General features: G+C 38.1%; 7 protein-coding genes, 1 long non-coding RNA gene and 1 other non-coding gene across 13 annotated transcripts in view; 3 read left to right on the top strand and 6 right to left on the bottom strand.

The window, feature by feature from the left end:
• Nucleotides 1-1,194, bottom strand: part of LOC104784530 — a 2,564-nt gene extending 1,370 nt beyond the window's left edge. The window contains exons 1-3 of the mRNA XM_010509560.2: nt 777-1,194; nt 243-415; nt 41-96 (exon numbers count right to left, since the gene is read on the bottom strand). Coding sequence (XP_010507862.1) covers nt 41-96; nt 243-415; nt 777-975 — 428 coding nt within the window. The 5' untranslated portion in view covers nt 976-1,194. The remainder of the gene's footprint in view (nt 1-40; nt 97-242; nt 416-776) is intronic.
• LOC104784528 (universal stress protein PHOS34) lies at nt 1,522-2,720 on the bottom strand. The gene is made up of 4 exons (XM_010509559.2): nt 2,434-2,720; nt 2,245-2,339; nt 1,857-1,978; nt 1,522-1,762 (listed from the first exon to the last, which is right to left on the bottom strand). The coding sequence occupies exons 1-4, from the start codon at nt 2,618-2,620 to the stop codon at nt 1,675-1,677; spliced, it is 492 nt and encodes a 163-aa protein (XP_010507861.1). The 5' UTR covers nt 2,621-2,720; the 3' UTR covers nt 1,522-1,674.
• Nucleotides 3,067-5,446, top strand: LOC104784527 (autophagy-related protein 18a). Its single transcript, XM_010509558.2, has 4 exons — nt 3,067-3,947; nt 4,653-4,860; nt 4,957-5,083; nt 5,188-5,446. The coding sequence occupies exons 1-4, from the start codon at nt 3,204-3,206 to the stop codon at nt 5,276-5,278; spliced, it is 1,170 nt and encodes a 389-aa protein (XP_010507860.1). The 5' UTR covers nt 3,067-3,203; the 3' UTR covers nt 5,279-5,446.
• On the top strand, nt 6,258-7,536 carry LOC104784526 (glutathione S-transferase F8, chloroplastic). Its single transcript, XM_010509557.1, has 3 exons — nt 6,258-6,559; nt 6,672-6,720; nt 6,898-7,536. Exons 1-3 carry the CDS (start codon nt 6,404-6,406, stop codon nt 7,344-7,346), a joined length of 654 nt encoding a protein of 217 aa, XP_010507859.1. The 5' UTR covers nt 6,258-6,403; the 3' UTR covers nt 7,347-7,536.
• On the bottom strand, nt 7,851-7,921 carry TRNAG-CCC. The gene has a single exon. It is a non-coding gene; the product is annotated as a tRNA-Gly (tRNA).
• LOC104784525 (putative indole-3-acetic acid-amido synthetase GH3.9) lies at nt 8,066-13,546 on the bottom strand. Of its 2 annotated transcripts, XM_010509556.2 has the most exons (4): nt 10,544-12,040; nt 10,336-10,437; nt 8,806-9,629; nt 8,066-8,720 (listed from the first exon to the last, which is right to left on the bottom strand). In XM_010509556.2, the coding sequence occupies exons 1-4, from the start codon at nt 10,987-10,989 to the stop codon at nt 8,173-8,175; spliced, it is 1,920 nt and encodes a 639-aa protein (XP_010507858.2). In that variant the 5' UTR covers nt 10,990-12,040; the 3' UTR covers nt 8,066-8,172. The 2 variants fall into 2 exon arrangements, with proteins under 2 accessions (XP_010507858.2, XP_019101135.1); XM_019245590.1 differs by lacking the exons at nt 10,336-10,437; nt 10,544-12,040 and adding an exon at nt 13,459-13,546.
• On the bottom strand, nt 13,641-16,342 carry LOC104784524 (dol-P-Man:Man(5)GlcNAc(2)-PP-Dol alpha-1,3-mannosyltransferase). 2 transcript variants are annotated; one of them, XM_010509555.2, is made up of 13 exons: nt 16,105-16,342; nt 15,968-16,002; nt 15,746-15,883; nt 15,571-15,639; nt 15,330-15,487; nt 15,169-15,235; nt 15,019-15,072; nt 14,740-14,828; nt 14,528-14,644; nt 14,300-14,409; nt 14,149-14,227; nt 14,020-14,076; nt 13,641-13,920 (listed from the first exon to the last, which is right to left on the bottom strand). In XM_010509555.2, exons 1-13 carry the CDS (start codon nt 16,268-16,270, stop codon nt 13,740-13,742), a joined length of 1,320 nt encoding a protein of 439 aa, XP_010507857.1. In that variant the 5' UTR covers nt 16,271-16,342; the 3' UTR covers nt 13,641-13,739. The 2 variants fall into 2 exon arrangements, with proteins under 2 accessions (XP_010507857.1, XP_019101136.1); XM_019245591.1 differs by having other exon boundaries at nt 14,187-14,227.
• On the bottom strand, nt 16,844-18,398 carry LOC104784523. 3 transcript variants are annotated; one of them, XR_767256.2, is made up of 4 exons: nt 18,225-18,398; nt 17,771-17,894; nt 17,343-17,387; nt 16,844-17,238 (listed from the first exon to the last, which is right to left on the bottom strand). It is a non-coding gene; the product is annotated as an uncharacterized LOC104784523 (long non-coding RNA). The 3 variants fall into 3 exon arrangements; XR_767257.2 differs by having other exon boundaries at nt 17,771-17,889; XR_767255.2 differs by having other exon boundaries at nt 17,771-17,899; nt 18,225-18,397.
• LOC104784521 (probable ubiquitin-conjugating enzyme E2 16) lies at nt 19,285-19,764 on the top strand. Its single transcript, XM_019245477.1, has one exon. It carries the CDS (start codon nt 19,285-19,287, stop codon nt 19,675-19,677), a length of 393 nt encoding a protein of 130 aa, XP_019101022.1. The 3' UTR covers nt 19,678-19,764.

The raw sequence follows: 22,083 nt of genomic DNA, 5'->3' as shown, positions 1-22,083 counted from the left end.
AAAAAAAAAAAAAAAAATCATGGGAAAGGTGTAGGCTTACTCGAAAGAACCTGCTTGAGCGAGTTCACCAAACGGGCACCAATGGACCCGATATTGCTGCAAACACAACTTTAGGGTAAACGATCTCACATAGTCGAGAGAATCAACAATGGATGGTATGATGATATTAAAGCACAGTTGTCATGTACACGAAAAGAAAACACAATTGCAGCACAGCAGAAAGGAGTGAGCATTATAATTACCATTTCGGGATAAGTTAAACCATACAAGTCTTCTTCAGGGATCCAATCTTCCAAGGAAAAGTCAGGAAGCGGGCGAGTAGAGCCATTAGCATACAACCACTGACCCTTTTCGACATTACGACAGTTAGGGCATTGCATGGCTCCTTTCATGTTAAAAGCAGATCCAATGCAATCTTCAAAAAAGAAAGTAGCAAGCAAAATTCAGCAGCCCACAACAAAACACAAAAAAATTACATCTCTAAGAAGAGAAGAAAGCGGTTCACAAGATGAAAGTACTAAACACAATTGTCAGAACACGATATGGACATCATATTACCGGATCATCATCAAATCAGAGCAAGGGGAGAGCTTTTTAAATACTTTTTGGAATCCCTCTGTATATATATAGATGTTGTGTCTCATATTCATTGGGTTATCTCTATCGTCAAAGTCAAGCATTTTAGAGAGAATTGAACAAAAAGATCCTAACAAGAAATAGCTAAGCAACCATGGATTCATCAGATCATTAGGCATTGAGAGGTGGAAGGGAAATACCCAAATGGAAAAGGTGACCACATTGGAGTTTAGCCTTGGATCTGGTACCATCGTCGAGCACCAATTCGAGGCAAATCGAGCATGAGACTTCGACACGAGTTGGAGAACCATCCTCATCGTTCCCGCGTTTTCCACCGTCCGATTGGTCACCAATTATTATGCGATCATCACCGCAACCCAAATCTGTAGCTCCGGCCATAGCTCACCACCAGTAACACAAATCCTCCCCTCACAACGAAAATCTCGTTTTCAAAAAAAAAAAAAAATGTCAAACAAAAATCAATTGAGAAATTATTCTCCTTCGCTCTCTCTCTCTCTTTCTCTTTCTCGCCCGATGGGGTCTTTCTTACAAATCTATCCTTTGCTTTCTCGTCCGACCTGTTTTAAAGATGACGTGGTTCATAACCGGACAACAATAAGACATTGGACTCTCCTTTTCTTTTTTTTTTTTCTTTTCTACTACTGTGTGTGTTTGTGGATAATTTTATTTAATTTTAGTTTAATTCGGATTTCAGATATATATCATATTATCCAACCATACCATCCCATTCATCTGATGAAACCAACAACATTCATCCAATAACCAAACTAATTTGTTCACTTTTTAAAAACAGCATTCGGTTTCTTCTCTCTTTAGTTCGTTCAATTGCTTTCTTCTGTGGTCTAGTCTCTCAGAGTGTTTTCCACACCGATTTGCAGACAATGTACGTTTTTTTCTTTTGGTAATTTATTGAACTTTTAGAAGAATACCAAAAGAAGGTAATAAACACCACAAATACTGATATTGTCTTGAATTGTTTTACATCAAGCTGGCTATAAGATTATTTCACTTGTAATTCTGAATGATAGAGACTTTGCTTTGACTGATAAAGAAAAGAAGGGAGTTTTAGCTAGCTTTTCAAGCCTTGATCTTAGGCTTCTTCACGATCATGACCGAGCAATGAGCGTGATGAGCACAGTAGTCGCTCGTGCTCCCGAGTACCGCCCTGCCCCCCAACCAAGACAAATTAATATATTGTTTGATGATTAAGGCTATATATAACAAGTAATTAAGGATGAGAAATTATATATAAACGGTACCTCTTGATAGCTCCATAACCATGGCTGCCAACAACAAGAATAGAAGCATGGTGTTTATCTACAACTTCGCATAGGATATTCCTTGCATCACCTTCGAATACTTCGATCACCGCCCCATGAACCTGCACACCAAACCCTATAACGTTTCAGAAACTCATAAGAGAAGCCTAGTACTAGTACTCTAGTAGTGAGCTTCATTGAAGCTTTCGAATGTTCTTGTAGAGGTTGATATTACCAATAAACCTCATAATCTTATAAGACAGTCCAATTATACATATCAATATGTGAGAAGATGATAAGTCCAAGAAATACACTACAAAGTACCAAAATTCACTAGCTAACGATCAAGATAAGAGAGAGAGAGAGTCATCAAGAAGAGAGAGCGTACCGATTTGGACTGACAGATTGATTTGGCTTTGTCGACAACCTTAGCAGCCGTGTGCTTCAAATCGGCATCAACATAAGGCACAACCTCCGCAGTTCCTAATTAAATATACATATATATATAAATGTCATGCCGAAATTAAAAAAAAAAAAAGAGAAGGAACGAAGAGGGGGGTTGAAGAAAGAGGCGTACCGGGACCAGCGAGACCAACGGCGGAGACGGCGTTAGGTTTAGCGTGGACGATGAAGAGCTTGAAGGGGTAATTGGGAGCGTAAGGAACGAAGAAGCGATCGAGCGTCCACTCCAAGGCGTAAATGCTCTGCTCGCTGTCGTCAACTCCCACGACCATCACCGATTTCTCATCTCCGGTGGCCATCATCCTAGACGCGCTCTTGATTGCTGTAGTGACCTCGAGAAAAGCCTAGAGAGACTAGCGACGAATCCTCCAAAGTTTTGCAACTGAGAACAAAAAAAAATACTGCTAAAAAAAAGAAAAGAAGAAGAGGAATACGATACTTTGATTTGATGACGTGGTAGGTCCTCCTCGTTCCTAGCTACTTTAATTAGTGTAAATTGCAAAAAAGAATCGAATATTTTCTGCTGCTTTGTCACCACTACCCAAAGTTTTAATAGGAGTAATAATACCCACAGATTTTAAATAAAAGATCCACTTAATTATATACAAATTGTTTTACTTCTATTTTATTACTTAAGGATATATGGTAATCTGATGACAATAATGGTCTAGTTGTGAAATAATTGAAGTTTCATAGGTTAGTAGTAGTATTAATTAATGGGTTTGGTTAACTGTTTAATAAGTTGTGTAGGGGGGTAAAAACATTATTATTGATTTCAGTTTGGGGTAAAAAAAAAAATCACGCAGGGACGGACGGACGTGAAGCAAAAAGCGACAAAACCCTCTCTAAATCAGAAATATCTCCGGAATCTTCACCATAGAGTCCATGGCCACCGTCTCCGCTTCCCCTTGGCCAGCGGACTCGACTCCCACCACTTCAGATGCTTCTTTCTCCCCCTTGCCTCTGCCCTCTGAGGATTCCAATCCCACTTCACCACCTTCTTCCTTGCTCCACCTCTCCTTTAACCAGGACCACGGTTGCTTCGCCGTCGGCACCGATTCCGGCTTCCGTGTCTTCAATTGTGATCCCTTCACCGAGATTTTCCGGCGTGATTTTGATGATCGTGGCGGTGGTGGTGTTTCCGTTGTGGAGATGCTTTTCAGAAGCAACATATTGGCTTTGGTTGGTGGTCCTTATCCTCCAAATAAGGTCATGATTTGGGATGATGACCTCAACCGATGCATCGGAGAACTCTCTTTCAGGTCTCATGTTCGTTCTGTTCGCCTTCGGAGGGATCGGCTTGTTGTCGTTCTCGACCTCAAGGTTTTTGTCTACAACTTCGCCGACCTCAAGCTGTTGCACCAGATCGAAACCGTTGCAAACCCCAAGGGTCTCTGCTCTGTTTCTCAGGGAGCTGCTTCAATGCTCTTGGTTTGCCTAGGTTTGCAAAAGGGCCAAGTTCGCCTCGAGCATTACTCGCCTTATAAGACGACTAAGTTCATCATGGCTCATGACTCCAGCATTGCTTGCTTTGCCCTCACTCAGGACGGCCACTTTTTGGCTACCGCTAGTTCCAAGGGTACTCTCCTTCGGGTCTTCAATACTGCTGATGCCACCTTGTTGCAAGAGGTACTTACTCTTTTCACCTGAAAGCCTTGGCCTTTTGCATTTCAATTTTTGTGAAAATTCTAATACTACCTACCAATACCATAGCTCACTGCACTCTAAGAACCTCCTTGCTCTATTTAGCTGTTTAGGCTAAGCAAACCCTTTTAACTAAGATTTTCTGATTTTAAGAAGAATCTCTTCTGTAGAGTGCAGTGTGATGATTTCCTAAACACAACTAGTTTTGAGTTCGTATTGAACCTGTTTGTATTCGGCACATTATAGCGTTCTTCACTGTTATCTGTTGAATTTTGCCAAACTATAGATCTCAGCAGCTCTATCTGCACCACTTTTAACCTCAAAACCTCCCATTTAGATGTTGCTATGAATATAATCCTGAGACTGAGTGATGTCAATGATAAGGAAAACTTTATAGATCGTTAATGAATCATCACTCCCCAAGAGTCTTATGTATTACTACTTACTATCTGTGACTAAGCAACCCTGTTGTTTTTCCCCATAGAGTTTACTGTCTGTCTTTAAAATTTGCATATTTCTTGTGACTGTAGTCACCCTTTTTTCACATAGGTAGTTCTCATAAGAAAATGTGTAGCATTCAATCTAACATTCCTCATTTATTTGATTCGTAGCTTGTAATAATGAATCCACTAGTTTCTCACCCGTCTCTCTTAGTTTGGAGATGATAACTGTTTGCTGTGATGTATGCAGGTTAGAAGAGGTGTAGATAGAGCTGACATTTATAGTTTGGCCTTCTCGTCAAATGCCCAATGGTTAGCTGTCTCAAGTGACAAAGGAACTGTTCATGTTTTCGGTCTGAAAACCAACTCCGGATCTCAAGTGAAGGACACATCCCGAATGGCACCTGATGCAACTCACTCTGCTTGGGCACCGTCAACATCTCTATCATTACTCAGAGGTACATACCCTAAAAACCCCAAACGAGTTTCTCAGTAGCATTTTGAGACGTCATGCATCGTCATAATGAAACCTTGCTATTTTCCCACATATATAGGTGTGTTGCCAAAGTATTTCAGCTCGGAGTGGTCAGTTGCTCAGTTCCGGTTGGTTGAAGGAACTCAATACGTAGTGGCATTCGGACACGAGAAGAACACTGTGGTGATTATTGGGATGGATGGGAGGTAAAAGCGAACCAAAACCAAAACCTTTATTTATATATAAGTCCAACTCGGATCAGCAATTTGTTTGATTATTGTTGGGGTGTTGATTATTATTGTTGTTGCAGCTTCTACAAATGCAAGTATGATCCAGTGGACGGTGGAGAGATGTATCAGCTAGAGCATCACAACTGTGTGAAGCCGGCTTCTGTTTTCTGAAAGACATGATCATTCTTGTTGTGTCTCTCAGGTTAACGTATGTGGTTGCCGGTTTAGGTATGGAATGGTTAAATCTCGAAGCAGCAAGAGGGTAGATGTATGTATGTAAATGGTCAACCACTAATCACACTTATTGATTAAAATTAAATTAACTTTAGATCTCAACCAGCTAATTTGCTTTCCTTACAAAATTCAATCCCTTGTCTTTTTCTGCAAAAAAAATATCAGCAACCTTTATTTGATCCCTCCTCCTATGTAGAAAACAAAACAAAATATTTGAAATATCTTAAGAAACCATAATAGAGAGGTAAAATAGGATTAAAATGTAAGTTGAATGCAAAATCGGATGAAAGTAGGATTCTTGTGTTGAGGAATTTTGAAATGAGAAGATGGTCAAAAGGTGTGGGTTACACAAACTCACTCTGATTTATAAAAAAAAAAAAAAGAAGACCGGATTCGTCGCTAAATTGTCCTTTAATGTTTAAGATAACAAAGTATAATAAATAATACGATAACAATACACGTTCACACGTCAAAAAGTTTGGAAGAGTCTTCTCAAAATATTCGTTTCTACGAGAGGTTAGACTTTTATTAGTATTATTTTCATTTCACTCGTGGTATTAATCATATCTCATTGATGACGTCTACACTTTGAGAAACAAGAGTTAATTACAGTACACAGGAAGGATTTATTTGCTTTTTTAATGGCTAAAATACTATAAAAAAAAAAGAATTTTGGATGAAATTTTTATTTGTATGATTACAATCCTATATTTTTAGTGGACATGATGAATCTAAAAAAGTTTTTACAAAATACTAGTAAAAAAGGTTTTACAAAATACTAGTAAAAGGTTTTATCTAATTCATTCCTTTTAGATAAATGAATCATGATTGTATGTAGGTTCCTGTAATAATTACAAATTAATCCAATAATGCAATAATAAAAAAAAAGAAGAAAAAGAGAGAGAGAGAGAAGGTTCTGGAAAAAGAAATTGGTAACAACAATTCAAGCTCGACTTTGCCTTCTTTCTTCTATAAAGACACCATTGGTTCCATCATTCTTCTTCATCCCATTCCCAATTTCAAAATCAGATCCAACAAGTCTTCTTCATCTTCTTCATCATCATGGCAAGTAGTACTATCAAGGTTCACGGAGTTCCCATGTCCACGGCCACCATGCGGGTCTTGGCTACTCTCTACGAGAAAGATCTCCAGTTCGAGCTGATCCCCGTCGATATGAGAGCCGGTGCTCACAAGCAAGAACCCTTCCTTTCCCTCAACGTATTTATACACAACCACCTCTCTTTTCTCTTTTTTTTTTTTTTCCTTCCATTGATTAGAGAGATCTGATCTGACCATTTCTCTTTTTTGTTTGTTTGTTTGTTTGTTTCAGCCCTTCGGTCAAATTCCTGCTCTCCAGGACGGTGATCTCACGATTTTCGGTAATTATTATTATTATTATTTAATTATTTGATTTGGAATAATCCATCTAATCACATACACATCGTTAGTTAATTAGTTTAGTCCTAATCCTAATGCATACATCATTATTAGTCCTCAAATAGTATGTTTTTTTGTTTGTTGATTTGTTGTTAATATATTTATTTATTACGATGCAGAGTCGAGAGCGATCACACAGTACATAGCAGAGGAATACAGTGAGAAAGGCGAAAAGCTATTCTGCCCTGGCTGCAAGAAGGTCAAGGCTGCTACTCTCATCTGGCTTCAAGTTGAAGGTCAACAGTTTGACCCTATCGCTTCTAAGCTCGCCTTCGAGCGTGTCTTCAAAGGCATGTTCGGTATGACCACTGACCCCGCCGCTGTCCTAGACCTCGAATCCAAGCTCGCTAAAGTCTTGGATATCTACGAGGCCAGGCTCGCCACTTCTCCTTTCGTCGCTTGCGATTGCTTCACTTTGGCTGATCTTCACCACCTCCCTGCCATTCATTACCTCATGTCTACCGAATCCAAGCAGCTCTTTGAGTCTCGCCCTAAAGTTAGCGAGTGGGTCAACAAGATCACTGCTAGACCTGCTTGGGCTAAGGTCGTTGACCTCCTCAAGCAGTGAGTGAGAGACTGACTTTGTCTTTTGCTTTTCTTGTCTGTCTTTTGAGTTTTTTCCTTTCTACCCAAAATAAATGAGTCCTCCAGTGATTCTCTGTTGAGTTGTGTTTACGCGCTGTTTGTTATGTATCATATTCCGTGTTATCTCGTTTGATTCACGTATGTGCAAACAAAATCTTTATATTTCGAGGCTACTTCTACATTTCACCAAAATAAGAGGTTCGAATGTCATAAACCAGTATATATAGCATAAATCCGATTCTCAAAAGAATGTAGACAGGACGAGCTACAAAATAGATACTGTACTTATCCAAACCAAAAGGAAAGCAAAAACAACTAAGAAAGATAGACTGGGGAACACTTACGTGAAGGATAATTAAACAAACTTTGCTGCTATCAAAGCCCATTTATCTACCCTGCCGACAAAGTTATGTATATAGAAAGAATATTTGATGGAATAAATAAAGTACTGGGAATATACTAAAATTAATAAAAGGAAGGAAGAACATGCGCATCCAGGGAATCGAACCCTGGTCAGTACCGTGGGAGGGTACTATGATACCACTACACCAGATGCGCTTCTTGCAAATGACCTTCTATAGTTATATTTTAATTAGGCATAATTCACACAACGCGTGCGGCTCTGTAAAATGTAGCCTTTTTAGTCACAGTGTTGTTGTTATATATGCAGAATTGCTTCTGCCGGAAGCAAAAGAAACAGAGTGGAAGCAACGATAATTTTTTTTTTCGTAATACTATAGAACAGCTTATTATTACAGTTACAGAGAGAAAGAGTGTATAATTTGGTCATTGATTGAGACTCGTGGGGATCACGGGACCCAAGTCGGGTCACGAGTGCTAAAGAAAGAAGCGGTTACGTGTCCGTTCAAGAGCTTGAACGTTGCACTGTTGTACTTGACACATCTCGGCGTTTTATACTGATTGAACGACCCTCCTTGGCTTATAATCATATCCATCAGTTTCTCGAACGTTCCTGGTTTCACCACTCTTATCTCTAACGCCCCTATCGATCTCTCTTTCGTCCTGCACTGTCTGTAGATATAGTCCAGCTCTTCTTCAACCGCTACGCAACACTCTTCTACCAGTTTCGGCTCCAGCTTCCCTTGGATCTCCCAGAAGAGCACGTAGTGCCCTGGCAGCGATGAGGTGTCCACGTAGCTCGTGTACTCCAAAAGCAACGCCTTGCTGCCAAGCTTCTTCTTGGCTAACGTTATGCTCCTATGCAGATCTTCTTCGTTGGTTTTGTCCAAGTCGATGCTTAGAACCACGTTTCTCCTGCAGATAAACCGGAATTGTGGTGCCCTGTTGTAGAACCCCGCCACTTGAAGGACGTCGCCGATTCTGTAACGGTACAATCCTGTTCGACCAAGAAAGGATTCAATCATCAACCAATACGAAACCCTGATTGATCAAAAACCCCTAAAGAACGTTTCTTAATTTACCTGCGAAAGTTGTGACGACCAGCTCATAGTAGCGACCGAGTTTGACACTGACCAAATCAACAACCTTATCACAGGGGACTTGCTCATCGTCGTCGAGATCAAAAGAGAGTGTCCCGTTTTTGCCGAGAGGTATAAACTCGAAGTAGCACATGTTAGGCAAGAGAGTGAAAACAACGTCGGATGGTTTGGAGAGTGGTTCCACGTTGACTCCAAAGTAAGTCTCAGAGGAAGCATACATTGGACAAACCAATGGAATCTTGCCTTGGCTAAACAGCTCAAGTGCTGGTATGTATTGAGACATGGATCCCGTCACTACTGCTTCGATGAACTTTGCTTTAGGCCAGAGCTGACACAGAATCCCTTTCCACGACGAGCCTCTACAGATCTCTTCGATCTCGCTAGCTAACTCTGGATTCGGCGACGTTAAAAGACTAGACATTGCGGTTTGGCACCCTGGATCGGTGATCATGGGATTCAGACGACCACTGCGTATGTCTTCACAGAGCTCACTCCATTTCTGCTCGAGATAAGAGATTGCACGGAGAAACGCTGAAGCAAAGACAGCTCCTAAACGCATCACTTTGTGGCGCTGAATCAGAGCGGCTAGTAGCTGACAGTACATGCTTTGGTTGCCGTCTTCACAAAGGATGGTTTGGATTGGACTGGTTAAGTCGTTGAATGGATCATAAGGTCTGCATTGAAAATGCTTGCTCTTGTAGTAACTAGTGAGGACAGATCTGATTGGTATACCACAAGGAGTTGATGTTTCAGCTTTTACAAAATTTAGGTACATTGCTTTTCCTTTGTCAAGTCCAGGTATGTACCTGTAAAAAAACAGAGTTAAAAACAAAGTAAGAAGATGAAGGTAAAAAAGGTAAATAACCTTAATGGATATGAAAGATTCTTGAGGTTTAGTGAGTGCTGTTCAAAATTCTCTGAGAATCTTTGGGTGGGGACATCAAACTGGCGTGTGGATAATAGATGATGGATGCAAACCTTTTAGTACATGACATGATATCACTAATTGCCCAAAAAGCAAAATTTTAAGAAGAAAGCAAACTTCTTTTTCTTCCTTAGTGAGAACCTTATTGTGATGACTTATTGGTACCACGGCCAGTACCTCTATGAGTGGTGGTAAATGTATCCATATTCCATATGTTAGTGGGGTACAATGATTATAAAACAATATTCACAGTGAGGCTTATGGATAAGAAGATTGATAAGCATTTTTGTTCTTCCACTTCTATAGATTAGCTTTTGAGGCAAATCCATTATCCTACAACTACAGGAACTGTCCTAGTGGTTCTCTTTATGGAATATTAGATCAGCCACTTTGTTTTCTCTTGGGCATGATGGTCACTTTTAAAGTAAATATTCATGTCCACACAAGATGTATTTCCTTTTTAGCTTTCAAAGAGATCAGAAAGAAGAAAAAGAGCTTGCCCTTAAGCTTTAAACAGCATCCAGGAGGATGTTAAAGGCCATAGAAAAAGACAGGACTTATTAAAGAGAAATCAGAGAAGGGCTTACTTGTTCACAATTGGAATAATAAGATTGTAGAGAAAAGTTCGGCGATCAAGATCTTCTGAAATGGTCGGCATTAGCTTTGGCTCTCCACCAGAAGTACCAGAGCTGCAAAATGCAAGAAAGCAATTACAGTTCATTAGTATCTAAAGATGGCGCGCACACAAAGATAGGACAGCAACTAAGAAACATTCAGACAGGAACAGAAACTGACCTGCATAATATTTCAGTAATACGATGGCCAGTAATAAGAGAAGAGTCTTCTCCATTAGCAATTCTATGAATGTACGGATAGATATCTTTGTACGTGATGATTGGCACAGAGCGTTTAAACTCCAAGACGTCCTTAGGGCCTTTCATGTACTTACTCAAGTACTCTGTGTCCTTGTTTCTTCCTAAGATCCCACATAAAATGTTATCTTGGACTTCAGCAGCATTCGAGGTGATCCTCTCAAACTCTTTTAATGCATTGTCACCTTTGTAGTTATAATCAAGCTTTATTACATCCATTTCCCAGGTTAAACCAAAGATAAAAGAAGAAGAAGAAGAAGAAGAAGAAGAAGAAGAAGAAAGATGAAGATGAAGAAGAAGAGAGGTAATGAAGGCCTCAGGACTCAAAGCAAGGAGGTGTATATATAGCGGGTTTAGCCATATACACATACCTAGAAATGGATATTAACTTTGTCCTTGCAATATATCAGTTAAAGGGAAAAAGAAGAAGCTCAGTGCTGATATCATCAATTATGCAAGCTGAATTTCAAGGACTATACGTATAAGAAAATCATGTACTTAATGGACACTAACAAAACAATATTGTGTAAACACATACATAGTAGCTTCTTTCTACTTTTTACTTTGAACCAAATCGAGCATATATATTGGTGTGAAGTTGACTTTCTGCCACATAACATGCACCTGTACTGGTCATTAGCAGAGCCTTAATGGCTATGAATAAGATAAGTCCACAACAGCTTGAGTTATGTTACATATTACCAAAGAGTTATTCAGAGTCAGTAAATGAAGAAACTTTGTTCAGCATGAGAATCGAGGAAGCAATCACAACCATCCATTATTTTATCAAAAATCTCAAAAGGGGACCGCATGATCAACCACTGTCATGATCACCAAACTTTAAAACATGATGCGTTTGGTGCTCGCCGCATCTGATAATTAGCGAAAGTCCACCACTAGCTAAAACAATTGCTGACGATGCTCTGTCCCTCAAGAGGAACAACTCTAACCAGACATTGTGGAGGCTGTTGGGGGTGGATTCTTTTTCCATATGCAGAAAGGTTAGTGACAAACAAAGCATACAAAAAGCTAAACTTGGGTCTCTGTGTTATTTTGGTGACTCAGTTTAGCATATAATGTATCGCACTATTGACCCTTTTTGGGAGTACTCCATTCCATGCATGGTGAATCACTTCTCACCATTCCCATAAAAAAACAAAAGAGATCTAACAGTCTTTAAAGTCAGATGTACTATTGGTTCACAGCCTTATCTACAGTCTGGATATGTTCCCTCTTCAGATTTCCTTGTTTTAAAGCTGAGTTTCAATAGCACAGCATCATTAAAACGCATATTTCTACCTATGTGTGTTTTTTAAATGTGAACCATGTGAATACATATTGTAGCGACCCTGTGAACCATGGCTGTGTTACACGAAAGTTATAAGGTAAAAAGGAGAAGTTGTGTTACACGAAAAATACATGGCTGTTCTAGTGTCACTATCAAACTTTTGACTATTTCAGTGAGACATATTTATTCTTTCTGTGCAAGTTGTAAAAAAGGTTAAGAACTTCACTTTTCCTGGCGTTTCCGTGTTAATGGAATCAAACAATCAAAACAAAAAAGAAACAGACAAGCTGTTATCAAATTGTAAGAAGAAGTTGTCTATGTAAGGCAACTTAATTCAGATTCAATGGATGCAGAACAACACTGAATGTCATATGTATCAAGATTCAAGACTATGTAACCACCGAGTCTTATCCTATTTATTAACAGAAAGAAAAGGAAATCAAGATGACTCATGGTAAGGAGCAAAAATAAGTAATAGATAGACAAGGTGAAGCAAAACCCTACGAAAAAGAGCTCATGCCCTTTCTATTTCCGGCGTCAAACTTTCATTGCCACCACCAACCAATGTTTTAACAGAGACACTTCTCTACCAATATTTAACCGAAGCATCACGAGACCATAAATGTAACTACAACTGAACAACTCTTTGCTTTCCTTCTTTAGGCAATTATCAACAGAACACAAGGACAGAAAGTGACTAAATAAACCAAGAACATAAAGAAAACCAGAAGTCATCTTTTCCTAGTCTCTATGGAGGTCAAGGAAACAGTTGTTGTATCAAAAATTTGTGTGTGTGCTTTTTTCCTAATCACAGATGAAAGACCCTATTTTTAACAAACAAGTGTTGATGGTGAAGTAAGTGGACATGGACAATAGTTATCATTCTTGGATTGAGTTGTTTTGGTTGAACGCATCAGGGAAAAGCAGGAGAGTAAAAGGATAAGAACTTTTAAAATCCTCTTGGTTTTATTAGACAACATGAATCAGGAAGGGGGTAATCGATTGACCTCTCGAGTCCTTAGTAAGCTTTGGAGATCTTTATATGGCCGACTTTTTATTAGCTTCCTCTAGATTCAGCTTGGTCCAATTCACGCCCACATTGGATTGGACTTACCTTGATCAAGTTCAATAACAAAAAAAAGTTACTAAAAGAATAAAGACAAAAAGATGGATTCCACACAGTAAGAAGGCAACAGAGCACAGTGAAAAGTCTAGATGGAGAGAAGTTTTCGCAAAAAGGCACATATTCTACACCGAGGTCAAATCAAGGAAAAGCTAAGAACCCAGTTAAAGAGCATAAAGTTATATTAATTAAGCTACGAGATTTTAAATGCTTCTTCTCTTTTTTAAGTACAGTAAGATTCCCGGAAAACAAATTTTGTTCCTTCTGAGATGAGAGAGCTGTCTTAATTATTTGCCTTGCGAATCCATAACACAAATTGTTACATCACACTCCCTTCTACAATCAGACATCTCAAACCCTAGCGTAAACCCAAAAAACCTCAAAAATTGTTTAAAATGTAAAGCAAAGATTGGAGCAATCGACTCACCAGTCACCACCATTGTTAGCTATTGGAAACAGTGTCCGCGAAGGCGAAGAAGATTGAGACGGGAACGACCAGAATATTACGCGCGGCTTGTAGTGTTTTTTCTAAGACATTTCGTACTGAAAAGACATGTTTTAATAGACCAAGATTTAATTTTTAAGATCCCAAAACATTAACACATGTAATTTGCAGAACTCATATATATAAAAGTTAAACTGTAAATATTTCAGCTTATCTCTAAGTCTTGACAACAAGAAAAATGAGAGAGCATCAAAACAAAAGGTTCACATATGCTTTTTGTGTCTTTGGGAGTTTTTCTCTTCTTTGAGTTGGTAAGGATTGTCTGAAGGTGCAAACCAGAGACCCATTAGGGTAATTAAGTGTAGACACATTAGCAAACCCGAGGAGGCAGGTGTTGATGGATACACGTTCCAACATAGCTCTATACCAACGAACAAGACCAACCTTTTTCAGTCAAAAGATAAACAAGAAGACAGGTGTTACGGTTTCGCATTTTTCTCACTGTCGCTTCGCTACAGGTAAATAATGCAGGTAGAAAATTACCGTAGCCAAGTGGGAAACAGTGTTCTCCATAGCAGATAAGGTAGCGAATAGAAGTACCTGTTATGATATCATATGAGTATTTTTCGTTTGAGACCAAAAGAAAAACAACAGTCAGATTAGTTTTGCTACCATGAGTAGAACTGGTAATGCAGAGAGCGAGCACATACAATGCCAATGAAATTCCCAACAAACATGGCCGTGACAATATCTGCGAATCAAGTAGAGCTCGTATAAGTATAGACATAGACGAATTTATGCTATAAGGACGGTAAAAGCTTACGTTCTTTCGTAACAATCCCTGAGGTTGAGGCATCACTGAACGAGAGTGAAGACGGAAGCGTCAAGAAGAAATGCCTAGAACGCATGAAGCCTATAATCCCGCCTTCATGCCTACGAAAAATCAACATATTCGCTATAATCAATACTACACACACACAATATCGACTGAGGTCTGTGGTAGTACAAAATAACGCTGCTTTGTAAGAAATAATTGTGTGCTTGTACTTACTTGCACCATTTATAATTTGCAAACGCAGCAAGAAGACAAAGGTGAACAACAAGCAAGCATACTGCAAACTCTTTGGACACAAAAAGTCGTTCTGGTACAAATTTGAAGTTAACAGACCTGTTGAGAGCTCAAACTAGAGTTAGAGCTAAGAAGATGCATTCAGATCTCATCAGCATGTTTATTAGATTCAGTGGGAGAGGAGAAGGGAATACCAGAAGTGAATAAAAACACGCCCAAGATCAAAAGCGTTTGTTATGTATGAAACCGGATATGTGATCAGAAAGGGCAATCCCACGAGTATCTGTATAACCAACCATTCCTCGACCAGTTGAATGGTAGTCCTTGCATAATCAAAATTTAAATTCGCTGATACTGCAACTCACCTATTTACATTGGAGAAACAATTAACAAGTTTCCAGCTTCCATGGAGAACCAATACTAGGTAGGAAAATTGGTGAACGATAGGACTTCTTAAGAGATAAAGTGAAAACCTGAACAAGAGCTGCACCAGCTAAAGCGGACACCACTCCAACTATATTCATGGCCTGTGAATAGTAAAAAACTTCACATATGAAGAACCAATGCAAGAAGAAATAATAAAGCAAATCCATAAGCTAATTTTCTTCCTCGGACATATATACCTTTAGTAGCAGAAGTAACAAAGGTGGAGCATACAAAAGTACATTCATCTTAACCGAGACAGCTCCACTGTATCAAAAGAAAACGTAAGCAGACTTGGTCAATTTCAAGGATAAAGAAGAAAAAAAAAAGATGTTGATAGCAAAAGCAGCAATCTTCATACCTAAAAACAACCATCCCGAGGTGCCATTTACGACAGAGAAAGAGAGCCACAGACGCATGTAGGAGAGTCATGGCAAAACAATCATTAAAGAGACGGAGAACAAAGATTGAATGTATTCTCTTGGATAAACATAGTAGACTTAGCGCCCACCATGGCACCTGAAATAGGTACAAGGAGGAAGAAGTCTACTCAATAACTCTTGCATGAGAAGAAGAGAAAAGAAATAAGGCTTCATATATACCACATCAGTCTTGACATAAATGAAGAGGACGATCGCCAGATTGACAATGTAGAGAACACCAAAAAGTATCTGCAACATGTAAGAGAGTAAAGTGAAATAAGTTAAGCGATACGTCAAAAGATAGCTGAAGGCTAACAAAAGTGAGGGGCTCAAGAGAGAAGATGGTACCAAGTACCTGAGCTGGGTAGACTTGTCCTCCAGTTAAGCTCTGCACTGCAGAGTAAACATAGAGGAAACCGGCCGGGTAAACCAATGGCCCTGTATCACCTTTCAGGTTCCCATAGTCTCTCTCTCCCCCGAGAAACCCACTCACCTGCCCCAATTTGACAAAAAAAAAACCAATACTTTCAGTAAAAGACGACACTTTGACCATTGACTCAGAGATCTGAAGACGAACCTGTGACATGTAAGCATCCCAATCGATCTTCGTGTCTGTTGTAAACAAAAAGTGACGAATTCAGATTAATACCATGATTCCCAATGCCCATTTCGAGAGACACGGAAGCAATAATGTGAGGAATTAAAAGATCTCACATGGAACATAGGCGACGATAAGTGCGACGAGGATTGCATCAGCAAGAATTAGCGCGAATACGAATGGAATTGTAGGGTTTTTGAAGAGATCGGATCGAACCGTGTCCTTCCCGTGCCGGCGGCTACGAGAAGCTCTCAAACTCGCCGGTGATGAGGCTCCCGCCATGGAAAACAGAGCAAATCGCACCAATGTCTACCCAACGCCGCGTAACAGACAACTACTTCCTTTCCATATACGACTCCCCCCCCCCCTCTTTTCTTTAATTAGCCCAAATCAAAAGTATTTATTGGGCTTATTAACTTAGTCGGTTTTAAGCCCAACAAAAACTTTTTTAATGTATATCGAAAATATCAATATGAAGCGATAAATATAAAAGAATAGAATAGCGAAGTAAGAGCATGGGCATTAGTTGGGACAAAAATTTGGTCCCTCAAATATATCAATCTTATTTTCAGAGTTTTTTAATTTTAGTATGAACATTGGTGTCCCTCACAGTTGGTCCTCTAAAAAAATAATATTATTTTTTATTTTAAAAATTAATTATGTAAATTAAGAAGTAAAATCATATTAAAGTTTTAATTCAAATAAAACATATAACATTAACATTAAAAATATAAGAAAATTACAAAGTTACAAAAACTTGGAAAAAAACAAAACATACAATTAAAACATTAAAAATAAAAACATAAACAATACAAACATCATAAGTTAAAACAAACATTTTATTTCAACTTCTAGTAATGAATAACGTAATCAGTTCTTTTACGTAATCATAATTGGTTTATTGAATCACAACTCACAAACATCTCGGTACAATGCTCTTCTTATACAACAACAACAACAACAACAACAAACACATACATTACCGTGATTTACAAAGTTAAAATCAATGTTTCTTCACTAAACTCTCTATAAATTCGTTAATGCTCCGATCAGAGCTTCCTCCTTCACTCATTGCCTTGACAGCCAAATCTTTCCACTTCTTAGAACTCTCTCTAATCTTAACACTACTCTCTCCTTCCATCACTCCTTTCAAACACCTCACCACCTCTTCACTCTTCACAATCCCTTCACAAGCGTCCTCTTTTGCTCTATAGTAACCTGCTCCAAGGCTTCAGCCAAGTCAACTTAACCTATGGTTTGCAACAAAAATACAAAGCCCTGACTCAATATCTCATCTTAAACCAATCCTAAAAAACCAATACAGAACCATGAAAATGCAGCTTTGCAGCTTTACCTCACTGAAGATCATATCTCTATTCCTCCTGAGAAGCTCCAATACCTAATCACACACACACACAAAGCTGTCATCTAAATTTAATACCACTCTAAATCTAACCAGCATGTCTCAAAGCCATTCTCAAACACAGTTTCTTCACTTTCTTGGAGACAAGATTAAGAAAAGATCTTTGATTTAATGATACAAGACCCTTATTAACAAAAACAAAACTTCACAGATGCAACTTTCGAATTAAACAGTTATTAGAAAAACAAAGCGTCATTCACTAAACAAATATCCAAAGGTTTCATCAACATGGAGAAAAAGAAAGGCGTTTGAGTTATCTAACCGAAAGTGCAATAGCATAACCACCAAAACTAGAAGCAAAACTATAAGATAGAACACAGAGCATAAAAATAAAATGCAGAACAGAGAGAGAGACCAACCTCGGTAATGAACACTAGAGTTGAGCTTGACAACAACTTGTCTACCACGAATAGACTTCAAGAAATCATTAGGAGTCTTAGTTGTTCCAGTAGCTTTCTCTCCGATTCCACTCATCTTTCTTTTCTTTGCTTAATTACCACAATCAACAACAAATTAGATCCAAAATCAAACAAGAACGTTTTTTCCCCCCCACAAAGCCAACAAATTTAAGCAATAACTTTGGTGTCAGCAATTCAAAATCAATAAATCAATCCAATTACATAGAGCCCTTGAGGCAAATGAATCATATTTGATTCGTAAACTCGTAGCAATATCAACGATTACACAATGACCCTAAAACCCTAAACCTCGACTAATTCAGGGAAGGGAGAGCCGCGAATCACTTCGAAATACGAGAAATTTTGAAATAGATTGCAGCAACAGACGAGTATGGGGAAACTATGAACAACGAACCTCGAGTCGGCGATCAAACTGCAAACGGCTTTGGTAATTCGACAAGAACTTCCGGTGAGAAGAACGGATCAGCTTCGTGAAATCGTCGAGGATCGGTATCGGTTTGTCGTCGCTGTCGAGAGAAAAGAAAGAAGACACGAGAGAGAGTCCGAAAAAAAAATGAAACGATACATCGAGTTTTTTTTCTCTCACCCTACCCATAAAACAACAACCTATTAAAGCATGACACGTGTTATGAGGGATGCATAAAAATTGTCCCATTTGTAGGAACGTATCTATGATTTTTCTATGATTTCGATTTAAATTAAAAAGATTAATTATGTAGGACGGACCAAGGACGGACCGATGCACATGCTCTAAGACCTTTTGCATCACAATTAGAAGAAGAGGAGGAGGAGACAAAGTGATGAGAAGAGATCAGTTCACTCGATTTTCTTTTGGATAGGGAATCATAGGGGGGTGTATTGAACTGAGAATTTTAGGAGATTTGCTGGGATTTTAATATTTCAGAATTTTGGAAGATTTAAGTGTAATTTTAGGAGATTTGATTAGAATTTATAGAATTTGATATTTGGTTTTTGAGATTTGGTGAGATTTGATTATAGAAATTTAGGTAATTTGGGTTTTGAGAGGAACTTGATTCAACGTCATATGAAAAAGCTTGATCTCTTGGTTCAGTTGTCGGCACCTTCTACAAGCTCCTCCAACTGATTCTTCCACAAGATGTGTAATTGTAAATAGAAACACTTTGCTTTGGACTCTGAATAACTTCTCTAATTCATTACGAAAACAAGACCATGGCTTATATAGGGTAAAAAAACTCAATAAAAACATAAGACTCAATATAAACAGAACAACTACGTACTACTACATTTAAACATCAACAAATGTTTTTACAATAGCAGTTCCTACTACGAACAATCCTTAATTAGTAGTGCGTACAATAAAAAAAAATTATGTGAAGAAGGGTAAAAACAATCACAAAATGATTATTAGAGAGAGTCTTTTTGTAGTGTTAAAGGTAAAAACAATTATGTGTAGTCTTAAGGGTAAAAACAAAATGACTACTTCATGTGTTCCTTCTCGCAAGGCTCTGAGCAAGATCACGACGAATAGGCTTCAGAAAGAGCTTGTTGAATGGCAGATGAATCCACCCACTGGCTTCAAACACAAGGTCACTGATAATCTCCAGAGATGGATAATTGAAGTTATTGGAGCTCCAGGTAATCTGTACGCCAACGATACCTATCAGCTTCAAGTTGATTTTCCTGAACATTATCCTATGGAGTCACCACAAGTGATTTTTCTTCATCCAGCTCCTATGCATCCTCACATTTACAGCAACGGGCATATTTGTTTAGATATTTTGTATGATTCTTGGTCTCCGGCCATGACGGTGAGTTCCATCTGCATCAATATCCTCTCCATGCTGTCAAGCTCAACTGAAAAGTGACGACCAACCGACAATGACCGCTATGTGAAGACCTGTAAGAACGGAAGATCTCCAAAGGAGACCCGATGGTGGTTCCACGACGATAAAGTATAAGAGAGAAAGAGAGAACGAGAGAAAGAGAGAACGAGAGAAAGATAGAGAGAGAGAGGGAGTCTGCAAAAAAAAAATTGTTACTAATGTCGAAGAAGTTTTTCTAAACAGATATTTTAAAGTTTCACCTTTAAAGGTGTGATTTTGTAAGACATCATTTTTAATTAAAAATGTTAGAAAAGTCTCATATAATCACATTCTGGAGATTTTTTTCTTAAAATTGTGATTTTTTGAATAACAGTAGATTTGAGGTGAGATTTATAAATTATTGATTGAATAACAAGAGATTGTAAATGATTTTTAAAAATTTCACATTCAGTAACATAGGATTTCAGATGATTTTTAAAAATCACTAATTGAATAACAGAGAATTTAAGAATACTCCAAAATCTGTTAAAATCCTCAGTTCAATACACCCCCCATAGCCACCCAATCATTTTGAAGCGACATGTCAGCCCCCCTAATCATAATATTCTAATAATTTATTTTTTTATATAAAGTATTATAATATTATTATAGGTGCAGCAAAATCTATATATACATTTTTTAAGTATATTTTGTGTTCTACCATTTTATTTAGAATAAAACTTAAACATAAACTGTGTAATAAAATCCTATCGAAATCAAGGTTAATTTCAATAAAAGAAAAAATCTGTTAGTATCCCTAAATTATCTCGGCTTAATTAATAGTTTCCATTTAAAATTAAAATATTTTATACATTTATTGAAGAAATATACATAATATTAGCTTAAAATCGAGAATAGAAACAAACAATATCTCCAATTTCCTAAACAAGGATAACAAAGAGAACGATTAAATGCTAACAATAAAGCGTGCAATCAAAATCAAATGTTTGTGTTAAAAATTTAAAATAGTTATATCAAAAAATATTGTTCGACAAATGATTCTACAAATATGACTATCATATTAATATATATATATATATATATATATATATATTTAGCATTCATTTCAGATTGCAAAAAGATTTGATCACCACAATATTCTAGACTTTCTTTTAAACATAAACCTAACTATTACGACCTCTATAAATAATCTTTCACCAAATACAAAGCAAATTAGCATATCAATGTTCTATCAATATAGCGTTTTTTCTTTCTACACCACCAAAAAAAAAACCTTATGCCAAGATCCATTCAAGAAAGTCCACAACATTTTCGTGGGTTTATTTGATATGGTTAACGTGAAAAATACAATTTGGATCTCAATTATGTTTAGGAGATCGTTTGACTATAAAGGAAATGTGTAATGTTGCTTTTGAAGAGCCTTGGTGCTCATCCTTATATTATTCATCTGTTGAATTCTTTGAAAATCAATTATATACTATTTCACTCTTTGTGTAGTTGAAAAAGTATGGGATTGAGCAATAATACAGAAATAATATACATAAACGGGTTCTTTTACAAATACAAAACTATAAATAGTGAAATGGCGATCGAGATGGCGATGGGGTTCCGTAGAGTTTGAAATGGTGTTTACTGTCGATTCGGGGGAGGGAGAGATGGTCTCTCACTCTCTTGTTCTGTTGGTTGGTTTCGAGGATGGAGTTTGGCTAGATCCGGTTTTGTGTGGGTAGATTCGGATCCCATAAAGGGATTTCGATGTTGTATGGGTTTCTCTTTAGAGATCTTGCCGGATCTGAATACGATTGGGTTCCTGATTCGGGTTGTTGATGAGTTTTTGGTTGAGCAGATTTGGCTTATTTTGAGTGATTTGCGGTGGTTTGAGATGGCGATTCGTCTTTCACTACACGGGGGGCGAATCTCTTTCTCTCTTAACTATGGTCTGGCTCAGGTGTATTCTATGGTAAGTAAGGTTTGCATGATCGCTATTCCTTCGATGATACGATTGCTTTTAATGATTCGATCTGATATGGTTCAGGATATGATTGATACGGTATTTACTTGTTTGTGTGGGGGTGGTTCCGGATTTTCTTCGATTTGGTATCCTTTCGGGCTGTCTATTCAGCGGATTCACTCACTCAAATCTCTTGTTAATGCGTCGTTGATACGATTAGTGTTGGTAAGGATAGTGTTTGGGATTCACTTGATTAGAGTTGATATGGTCTGTGATATGGCTGTTAAGGTATTTATCTGGTTGTGCAGGTGTTGTTCAGGATTTACTTCTTTCTGGTTTCTCTTCTTGATGTCTATTGAGTGGTTTCATTCATTCAATTCTTTTGTTATTTTCTTTGTGCGAGGTTCTTTCGTGTTCTCTCCTCGTCAAGATATGGCACAACTGGCTCTTAACAAAGGCAAATCCTCCCTGGTCCGTACAGACACTGTGACGATCTC

This window comes from Camelina sativa, chromosome 5 (genome assembly GCF_000633955.1).
Source record: "Camelina sativa cultivar DH55 chromosome 5, Cs, whole genome shotgun sequence".
Lineage (NCBI taxonomy): Eukaryota > Viridiplantae > Streptophyta > Magnoliopsida > Brassicales > Brassicaceae > Camelina > Camelina sativa.
Note: the sequence above shows the minus strand (reverse complement) of the source record. Positions and strands in the feature narration are given on the sequence as shown.

What these genes read in the sequence shown, in the direction of transcription:
- LOC104784526 (XM_010509557.1), top strand. Translation starts at nt 6,404, where the DNA reads ATGGCAAGTAGTACTATCAAGGTTCACGGAGTTCCCATGTCCACGGCC. An exon ending in AACCCTTCCTTTCCCTCAAC is followed by an intron (nt 6,560 to 6,671) that starts GTATTTATACAC and finishes TGTTTGTTTCAG; the next exon opens with CCCTTCGGTCAAATTCCTGC. An exon ending in CGGTGATCTCACGATTTTCG is followed by an intron (nt 6,721 to 6,897) that starts GTAATTATTATT and finishes ATTACGATGCAG; the next exon opens with AGTCGAGAGCGATCACACAG.
- LOC104784521 (XM_019245477.1), top strand. Translation starts at nt 19,285, where the DNA reads ATGACTACTTCATGTGTTCCTTCTCGCAAGGCTCTGAGCAAGATCACG.
- LOC104784525 (XM_010509556.2), bottom strand. Translation starts at nt 10,989, where the DNA reads ATGTGTATATGGCTAAACCCGCTATATATACACCTCCTTGCTTTGAGT. An exon ending in ATTATTCCAATTGTGAACAA is followed by an intron (nt 9,630 to 10,335) that starts GTAAGCCCTTCT and finishes GTTTTTTTACAG; the next exon opens with GTACATACCTGGACTTGACA. An exon ending in GGTCGTCACAACTTTCGCAG is followed by an intron (nt 8,721 to 8,805) that starts GTAAATTAAGAA and finishes TTGGTCGAACAG; the next exon opens with GATTGTACCGTTACAGAATC.
- LOC104784528 (XM_010509559.2), bottom strand. Translation starts at nt 2,620, where the DNA reads ATGATGGCCACCGGAGATGAGAAATCGGTGATGGTCGTGGGAGTTGAC. An exon ending in CAATCTGTCAGTCCAAATCG is followed by an intron (nt 1,979 to 2,244) that starts GTACGCTCTCTC and finishes TTTGGTGTGCAG; the next exon opens with GTTCATGGGGCGGTGATCGA. An exon ending in GGTTATGGAGCTATCAAGAG is followed by an intron (nt 1,763 to 1,856) that starts GTACCGTTTATA and finishes GTTGGGGGGCAG; the next exon opens with GGCGGTACTCGGGAGCACGA.
- LOC104784524 (XM_010509555.2), bottom strand. Translation starts at nt 16,270, where the DNA reads ATGGCGGGAGCCTCATCACCGGCGAGTTTGAGAGCTTCTCGTAGCCGC. An exon ending in TATCGTCGCCTATGTTCCAT is followed by an intron (nt 16,003 to 16,104) that starts GTGAGATCTTTT and finishes TGTTTACAACAG; the next exon opens with ACACGAAGATCGATTGGGAT. An exon ending in TGTTACTTCTGCTACTAAAG is followed by an intron (nt 15,073 to 15,168) that starts GTATATATGTCC and finishes TACTATTCACAG; the next exon opens with GCCATGAATATAGTTGGAGT.
- LOC104784527 (XM_010509558.2), top strand. Translation starts at nt 3,204, where the DNA reads ATGGCCACCGTCTCCGCTTCCCCTTGGCCAGCGGACTCGACTCCCACC. An exon ending in ATCTCTATCATTACTCAGAG is followed by an intron (nt 4,861 to 4,956) that starts GTACATACCCTA and finishes CCACATATATAG; the next exon opens with GTGTGTTGCCAAAGTATTTC. An exon ending in ATTATTGGGATGGATGGGAG is followed by an intron (nt 5,084 to 5,187) that starts GTAAAAGCGAAC and finishes TTGTTGTTGCAG; the next exon opens with CTTCTACAAATGCAAGTATG.